This window comes from Malus domestica, chromosome 07 (genome assembly GCF_042453785.1).
Source record: "Malus domestica chromosome 07, GDT2T_hap1".
In the NCBI taxonomy this organism is placed as follows: Eukaryota; Viridiplantae; Streptophyta; class Magnoliopsida; order Rosales; family Rosaceae; genus Malus; species Malus domestica.
This window is the reverse complement of record NC_091667.1, coordinates 14,717,492-14,726,569: the sequence shown is the minus strand read 5'-3', so window position 1 is coordinate 14,726,569 and position 9,078 is coordinate 14,717,492. Positions and strand designations below refer to the sequence as shown.

The following is a 9,078-nucleotide window of genomic DNA, read 5'->3' as shown; positions in this document are numbered from 1 at the left end:
TAGTTTTATGATGTAGAATGGATGGGGAATGGTATGGAAAGGTTTAGGGTAAGTGTGGAGGAGTGTTTGAGGGTTGGAGGGTGGTGGAGAACTAGGCAAAGAGGGTGGAAGAAGGTGGAGTGGCTGTTATGTTTTCTAGGCACTAGAATGGTGTTTTTGGGGTGTTTTGCTACCTAGAGGTTGTATGGACGAATTTTCTGTGATGAATGATGAATATGAGAGTGTGAACCCTTTGCCAAGGGGTGTAAACATGTATATATAGGCCCCAAAAACCTTAGAGAATCAGGTTAGGCTAGGGAGAATGCACGGCAAAGAGTGTATGTGGTGTGCAATGGTCCAAGGGTGAAAAATGAAGTGATGATGCAAAGTGTGAAGGGTAAAATGGAGTGGTCTTGTAGCTAGGGAGCATGAATGATTGTGTACATTGCATAGAGATGGAAAGGGAGGTGAAAATGTGTCAATAAATGGGTCAAAGGTGCAGCAACATGTGGTACACAAGGCATGGGATTCCAAATGTGAATGATGGAGCATCAATTGGTGCATGTTATGGTTGTGAAAGTTGTATAAAATTTTGTGGGTGAAGGGAACAAGAGGTATCAAGCAATTAAGTGTAATAATTAAATGAATTGAAGCATGAAATCAGAAATTATGCAGGGGACAAGAGTGATCAAGCATGGCATAGGAATCCAAAGGGAATTCTATGTTGTTTTGCATGGCAATGAAGGCAAGTTGGGGTGACAAATTTTTGGGCTGAGTTCTTCATCTTTTGGACCATAATTCTTCACATTCTTGGCCTCTTTAGTTCTCAAATTCGTCCATCCACTTTGGCCCAAATATGTGACATGCATTCCAAGCTCAATTTTGCTCCAAAATGCTCCAAAATGCATCTTCTTGCCTACTTTGTCCATAAAATCTGAAAACACACGAAAATGACTTTAAACATTAAAATAACTAAGGAAACACGACATAAATGCACAAGAACAAGCCAACTAAGTCGCATAAATATGCTCCTATCATTTATATACTTGATATTTTCCTAGAAATATGTGTTTAAATGAAAGTATGCCGTAAATGCCATGCATATAAGTATAATTCGTATATGAATTGGTATATGATGCTTTATATATATAAATGTGGTGTTGTGGATGCTCAGGTAAGCTCAGGTGAGTTATGTTTGGTTATGTGAATTGTCAATGATGTGATATATGATTGAATAATGTTGAGCTCATAAAACTGCACCTAAGGTGATTGTGATTTAGCCAGAGTTATGGCACAGGCCTGTTTATTATGTCACCTCCCACACCATATGCTCATATTGGATCCAATTTAGGTGCACAGTCTTGTCGTACAAACCTTATTTATGGTTCCGACTCGTAGGTGACTAGCGATTTATCACCCAGCTATTATGTGAGAGTAGTATTGAACATAATTATATTACACCCATTATTGTCGTACATACCTTTTCCTTTGGTTCCGACTCTTGTGCAGTATGTTGCCATATAGGTCATTGTAGTGACTCCGGCTAGATTGACTTTTGAGCTATGAATTCAATCGTATAGACTACCACAGGGGTTCCGGCTAACATGTTATATTTCTATGAAATTATTCTTACCTGAATTGCTTACTCTGTTATATCTTTGCATGGCATACATATGAATATGATTATGTGAAGCATGGTTTGAATTTATATTTACATATATATTTATGTATATGCTTATATCTTGATTCTGGGAAAAATTATACATGTTTTACAGCGAGGGGTTAGATATGTTGATAAAAGAAATAGTTTTGTAAAACATTTGTTTTTTCCCACTCACGTTTTCTGTTTTGCGCCCCTCCAAGTTTGAGGTAAGTTTGCAGTTGCTGGGTGCGAGGACTTCGGCGGTTCTAACCTATCTAAATAATTGTAGGACATCTTATGGTACTGTATAATTAATACTTGTCCTACTGGACTGCACCTAGAATTTATATGCTCTGATTAGGAGTGTTTACTTTTGTATCTTACTCCAAATACTTCATGTTTAGTAGTGCACTCTAGTAGTTTCGGTTTTTAATTATTCATATAATTCTTATCTTCGTTGCTTCCGCACTGTGCACATGGCTACGTCACCCTCACGTGACGGCCAACATGCCTTGATCTCGGTCGGGGTGTGTCAATGTTTATATACCATCCCCAATCGAGAAAGCTAAACATAGTCTCCTCAATAATAAAAACTATTAGTTTTAAATTTATTGGTAAATTTAATTAAACTACTACTTATACCATATTAAATAAGATCATCTGGAAATGATTTTTGAAGTGAATAAAATGAGAAAAATTAAATTTAAATGAAGTAAGATAGTATGTAAAATGAGGTAAAAAAATTTGCATAATGTCAAACTGCCAAATAAGTCGATCAGATCCAAATAAGAGCAGGTCCGTGATCATAAAATGCATAGGACTCGTCTATATTGATCATTATGTGTAAAAATCAAATTAAAATGAGGTCTACTTCAGATAATAATCGAAGTTTCTCCGCACTGGTCTAGGAACCCTTCTCTGCAACCTAACTTAAATTTCTGCATTTTTTAGACCCACCAAAAGTTGTCCGTTCACTCTGAAATTTTGACACGATCTTTCTTGACATTTTAGCTACCAACCCTAAAAATTTCAACATCAAACGATCCCACTAGCTATAGTTTTGAGATTTTACAGATGTAAGTTGCTTTCCTAAAGTTGGGTTGCAACATGTTTAAATTTAAGTAGACGGTGTTATAGATTATTGTAATTCTCAGGAATGAGAGTTCAAACTTGGATGCAAGGGGACATTCACAGCGCCTCGACCAATTGGCCTAATCCACATCTGTGAACATGTTTAATTAGTTCTGCTATGGACTGACTGTTTTCTCCTAAATGGCACAAAATCTGAAAAAAGGCAGTTTGTAAATATCAGAGGTGGCATGCAAATATTCAATACTAGGAGTTAAGTTTGCTTCCATTTACAATTTTACAGAGTTGAGTTTTAGAAGGAAACATTGCAAAACAACAGCTTCTAAGTGCAATTGAACTCGCTTAGCTCTTTGACCACATTTTCTATTGGTGGCCTGTAAATGGGAGACTCGTGCGTGCAAAGAAGAGCAAGTTTTCCAAGTTTACTTGCCTCTGATTCCGAAAACTTTCCCTCCAGGTTTGCATCAATAAAATCTTCAAATCTGCCGGCCTCAGCACCTTGGCGAGTCACCTGGGTGATTTTACGTTTTCCACAAAGGAGTTGAAACACAATCATACCAAATGCATAAATGTCACTCTTTGAAGTGAAACGACCAATGGTGGTGTACTCGGGAGCCAGGTACCCCATGGCAGCACTGGCTTTGAGCATGGAGAAGACAATATCATCTGCTAGGAGTTTGTGCAAACCTGAATCCGATAGTAAGGGGTTATAGTGGGAGTCAATAAGCACCTTCTCAGCTGATATGGTCTGATGAACTATAGCAGGTTTATTGTCTGCATTTCCATGCAAATATCCAATACCTGCCTCCAAAATATATCAAATATTCAGCATATCCCAAAAATTAGAAGGGAATAATACTATGCCAAACTTTAGCATTTGCCAAGTAAATTTCACTACACACTATATAGATGTCAAATTCACTAATTGTACATGTGTTGGCGGTCTCCAAAGTATTACAAGAACGAAAAAAGCAAAATAAAGAAAGAACATTGACAGTAGCTTTATTGGCAAGATATACACTGACCTTTAGCGATCCCATTGATTATAGATACTCTGGTTGACCATTCAAGAGCCTCAGCACTGCCATCCTTAATGTCGAGATACTGTAACAGACTTTCATTCGGGATAAAATCATAGATAAGAAACCACTCTCCCCTGCCTTTTGAGCAGCAAAAGCCTCTCAACCTAACAAGATTCTCATGTTTTAATGATGTCAATATCTTCAACCCCTTCAAAAATTCAGCTTCGTCGGGCTTACAGCTTGTCTTGCTAATGCAGTTTATAGTAACAACTGATCCGTCTCTTAGGATCCCCTTATAGATGGCAGAAAATTTACCCTTGCGCAACAGATTGACTTCCAAAAAGCTTTGAGTTGCACGCTCCACTTCTTCTAAATTTATCATAAAACTCTCAAGAACTTCTTGAGAGTACCCACTGCTGCCTTTAGCCAATGGATCCCACCCGTTAGAATACTCCAGATTGATGAGAGGAGACACACTCTTCTTGTAAACTGCCTTTGCTTGGCCAGTACTAAGCCTGCTATCAGAAGAGTCAAAAGTGCTCCCAATCTTCTGCTTTTGTCGACGACACCAGGAGAACAAGAAGAGCCCAGATACAGCTAAAGCAACAACAGCTCCGATCACCCCAAAGACAAAACCAATTTCTGGGGAGTTTGATGCTTCTGAACACTGGGTTTGGCTACAATTGGAATGAATATTTGCTGTCTCGGGGATTTCTTTTGCAGTAGATGAGTCTGGAAGACCTTTTCCAGAAAAGTTACTAGGTTCAAATGGTTGTGGCATGTTTGGGTTCCGAGTAGTAGCTGTGCACGGTTCTAAACCAGAAAACCCAACCCCACATAAGTTCGGGTTGTTTTCGTATTGGAATCCTTCATTAAGTCTCTTTAGAGCTGTATTTTCATCCGAAAATGCAAAAGGGTCAAATTATAATTCTTACAGAGAAAACCAAAGAAAGAAAACAAGGAACAAGTGTAGCACCATATTACCTGGAGGTATATTTCCTGAGAGAGTGTTGCTTCGAACGTCAAGGACTTCTAGCATAGAAGCATCAGCTAATTTTGCTGGAATAGGACCAAAAAAGCTATTAAAGCTCAAATCCAACCTTGTTAGCGTCCCCAACTCACCCAAACTTGCAGGAATTGCCCCCGTTAACTCATTGGATTGCACTGCAAGAACACTAAGTCTTTTAAGCTGCCCTAATTCTGTAGGTATTCCCCCAGTCAACTTGTTGTAACACAACTGCAAAACTGCAAAGTCCACACAAAGAGAAACTCAGGTTGAAATAATATGTTTAACCACCAATTTACCAATAGCCCTGAGACTTTGATGCTATTCAAACTATAGAATCATTTCGAATAAAGATTCGTTGGACAAAGCAATTCATTTATTCAAAGAGGTCTCGGAAAAATAGCATCTGTAGATTCTCTTAGCAGTATCAAACTACAGATAACAGTCTTTCAGAAATAGGAATAAATTCGAAAATACTTAGATCAAGGGGAAACGAGAGCGGGAATTTGAACTAGAGATCTTCGTATTAGAAAATGTATGACTAATAGAGTAGCATAGCCATAGCACCAAATAAATAAAAACTATTTCTTGCCCTCCCTCCATTTTTTAGCTAGATCGCTGGACTGTTTAAGTTCATTTCTTGTATACAGAAAAGTCATTAAAGTTAACGAGACCTCCAAAGTTTATTGCACATTATATCATCTAGGAAAAAATTTAAATTACAACTTACAAAATTATAGCTTTTAACTACATCCAGTTTTTACTTTACTTTAATCTAAGAAGCTGAACTTTGATAGAATTGACCAGGTAAATGTAAATGAGAAACCAGATCAAACCTAAACCAGTATAAAAAAATATAAGAAATAGAAATTGATCAATGCACCAATTTCAACCAATAAATTTCAGGGATTCAAAAAAAACCCAGAAATCCATACGCAATAATTCGGTGAGCAAAAGGTTTCAATCCACCCACTTTTCACCGCATGAGATGCAAAGCAGAAAAGCCTTCATGCCTCTTTATGCATTTATCAAAAAGCTTTACGTTTTCTTTACGAAAAAAGGGCAGAACAAGAAATTCTTGGACATTTAATCCCACACAAGCACTCTTGCACTTCGAATCTCACTCATCGTAATTGGAGTATAGTTTAGAATATCGCTTGTTAAAATACATAAATAACACTACTAAAGTGAACATTCAATCTCACACAAGCACCCTTGTGGCCAAGTTCGAATCTCACTCTCCGTAAATAATAGTAGTTTAAAATATCGTCTTGTCAACAAAAATGTGAACATTCAATCTCAAATAAGCACAAAATTTCAAATTTTCAACAAAAAACCAAAAACCCACCTTGCAAATTGGGCATTTTACCAATCTCACGAGGAATTTCACTAGACAGATTGTTCACATTGAGGTACAAATCGGCGAGCTGGTTCAAAGCAGCAATCTGCTTTGGGATCTTCCCAGTCAAAGCATTGAAGTGAAGGTACAGCCCAGTGAGGTTCTTCAGGCCGCCAACAGCTGGGGGAATCTGGCCCCAAAGACCCTTCCCTTGCAGAGAGATATTAGTCACACGGCCCTGCTCGTTGCAAGCCACGCCTTCAAAAGCGCCGCCGCAGGGGTCCGCGTGCGGCGTCCATGACGTCAAGAACTGGTTTTGTGGGTCCAGAGAGGCCTTCATTGCAATGAGAGCAGGGAGCTCGGTGAGCGAGGAGATAGAGAGGGGGAGGAGGAGGAGGAGGAGGGGGAGGAGAAGGGAGAGAAGGAAATAATGCATGTTTAGAGAAAGTATGGAGATTTTAGTGGGTGAGTGGGAAATTTTGAAACTTTTTCAGTTTTTGGTTTCTGGGTTTTGCTGGGTTTTTGAGGATTTGAAGTGGAATGGGTGGTTTAGGCTCTGTATATAGCCTGAGAAGATAAACATGTGCTGTTTGGTTAGTGGGAAAATGAGAGAAAATGGGTGGGAAAGTGCGGGGATTTCTTAGGTTTTGTTTCGAGTGTGCGGAAAAATGTGGGATTTTGGAACATGGAGGTGAGAGTGAAAGGATTGTTGGATTTTTTAATTTTTTTCCTTGGTTTTCCGAATGGAGACAGACAGTGGGGTTTGGTTTGAAAGCAGAGGATTCGAATCTGAGTGGACTCCGCAGGTGAAAACAACACTATCTGCAGTACTTACGACTTAAGGTTACGTGTGAGAATGATTTGCTTGCTGCATGCATTGTTTGAGAGGTTTTTTTTATAGTTCATTTGGAAGCTAAGTATATGGAAATTTGGGACCCTCCACCTAATGCTATATTTACTATTTATTTGTTTTATTTCTCTAAACTCATCTCTAATTCATGGGATAAAAGCTTAAAATATAAGCTTTAAATGCCTGCCAAACCAATACCTCCAATCATTGGGCTAAAATAAACGCTGTGGAGAAAATATATCCCTAGGCTAGATTCCCCCTAGGATTTCAGTCTGACTTAAATTATTATGAACCAGCCAAGTTGCCATATTTCAAACATTTTTTTATTTTTTACTTATAATCTAACGACTGTGATCAAATGAGATCAAATCTAACGATAAAAATAAAAAATTTAACAGCCAAAATTAAATATAATGTCTAAAATTATTTAAGAAAATTATTTAAATCAAATTCAACTTGAAACTTTATAAATACCTATGTATTTATATGATTTTTAATTACTTATCAGAATTTAAATATTTTTAGATTAAAATGTCCATAAAAATAGATTAGGATGATCTAGATAAATTTTCTTTTCAAAAAAGTTACCGAAAAAAAAATTAGGCTAAAATCATATTCAATAATCTCGGGCTAAAATTTTAAGTTATAAGACCAAACCCAACCCTAGGCTAGAGGCCAAATTACCCCATTTATCCCCCCCCCCCCCCAAAACCCAACCCAATCCCCAAATCTTTGGGCTAAATGCTAAAAGCTAATCCCAAGCCAAATTCCCTCCAAGATTTAGCCCACATGCGTGTGGACTCGCCCAAGCCCAGGCCAATCTCGGCCCAGTCACGCGCTCAACTCGCCCCACGCGGGTTGACGCCTTCAGTGCTCGACAAGGTGGGGCCCACTATCAAGGGAGATGTTGGCCACCATCATGAGCCCAACGGCTCTTTTGTTCATCTGACGGCTGACATTTTTGGACCGTTGGTTGATCCAACGGTCCAGATTCAAATTTTTTTTATTAAAATGTTATTTTAAAATACATTGAATCCAACGGCTGAGATCGAATATAAACAAATCTAACGGTAAAAAAAAATTATCTAACGGCCCAAATTTAAATCCAACGGCTAAAATAATTATAAAAAAAAAATATATATATATATATATATATATATATATATATATAACTCAAAATTCACCAAAAAAACTCTATGAATACCTATGTATTTGTTCAAACATCCACATAAAACTCACATTTCTCCTACAATTATTCCAATTTTTCTTTCTACCATTTCTTCCCATTTCCAAATTTTTCAAGATGCCAAGAGAGCATATTAGAGGTCGTAATTGGACCTGTGAGGAAGATGTTGCTTTATGCTTGGCATGGGTTTCTGTTAGCGAAGATGGTGCAGTTGGCATGAATCAAAATAAAAAGGTTTTGTGGGATAAAATCATTGAAAAGTTTCATGAAAACTGCGACGACGGCGGGAGGGACGATGATGGTGTCTACGATCGGTGGAAGACTATCAACAAAGCATGCACTTTATGGAAGGGAAGCTTGGAGAGAGCCGTGGTTGGCATGGCTAGTGGAAGAAGCGCCGCGGAAATTGTGAGTTTTTTTGTTGATATTTTATTTGTCATGTACATAATATTATTTTGCAACTAATTGTTTTTATGTATTTTTTGCATAGGGTGACAAAGGAATGGAAATTTACAAGACAAGAGTAACACCAAAAAAATCAAGTTTTTAAGTTGCAACATGCTTGGGACGTCCTCAAGGATTTTCCGAGGTGGGGAACCGATGCAGACCAACAATGGGGAAAATTATTTCAATGTGAAGCCGCACCAACAAATGTCATTGATGAAGGTGTCAATGAAGGTGTCGATGAAATGACCCCAACTCCTTCTTTTGCAAGGCCCTCGGGAAGAGATAAACAAAAGGAGGGAAAGAGAAAAGGGAAGTCCCAAGATCCAATGAGTGGACACATTGTGTTTCACATGTGTTCTATGTGTTTCACATGTGTTTTGTATGTGTTTCGTGTGTGTCATGTGTTTCACATGTGTTCTATGTGTGCTTCATCTCTATCATGTGTTTTGTATGTCCTTCACATGTGTATGTGCTTCACATGTGTTCTGTGTGTGTCTTGTGTGTTTTATGTATTTTGT

The 9,078-nt window shown here is 38.0% G+C and overlaps 1 protein-coding gene across 1 annotated transcript; it reads right to left on the bottom strand.

Annotated features, from left to right (window-relative positions):
* Window positions 1–2,936: 2,936 nt before the first annotated feature.
* On the bottom strand, window positions 2,937–6,951 carry LOC103419988 (protein NSP-INTERACTING KINASE 2-like). The gene is made up of 4 exons (XM_008358066.4): window positions 6,087–6,951; window positions 4,717–4,977; window positions 3,736–4,620; window positions 2,937–3,511 (listed from the first exon to the last, which is right to left on the bottom strand). Exons 1-4 carry the CDS (start codon window positions 6,511–6,513, stop codon window positions 3,033–3,035), a joined length of 2,052 nt encoding a protein of 683 aa, XP_008356288.3. The 5' UTR covers window positions 6,514–6,951; the 3' UTR covers window positions 2,937–3,032.
* Between the last annotated feature and the right edge of the window lie 2,127 nt (window positions 6,952–9,078).

What these genes read in the sequence shown, in the direction of transcription:
- LOC103419988 (XM_008358066.4), bottom strand. Translation starts at nt 6,513, where the DNA reads ATGCATTATTTCCTTCTCTCCCTTCTCCTCCCCCTCCTCCTCCTCCTC. An exon ending in TAAAATGCCCAATTTGCAAG is followed by an intron (nt 4,978 to 6,086) that starts GTGGGTTTTTGG and finishes TGGACTTTGCAG; the next exon opens with TTTTGCAGTTGTGTTACAAC. An exon ending in AATCAATGGGATCGCTAAAG is followed by an intron (nt 3,512 to 3,735) that starts GTCAGTGTATAT and finishes TTTTGGAGGCAG; the next exon opens with GTATTGGATATTTGCATGGA.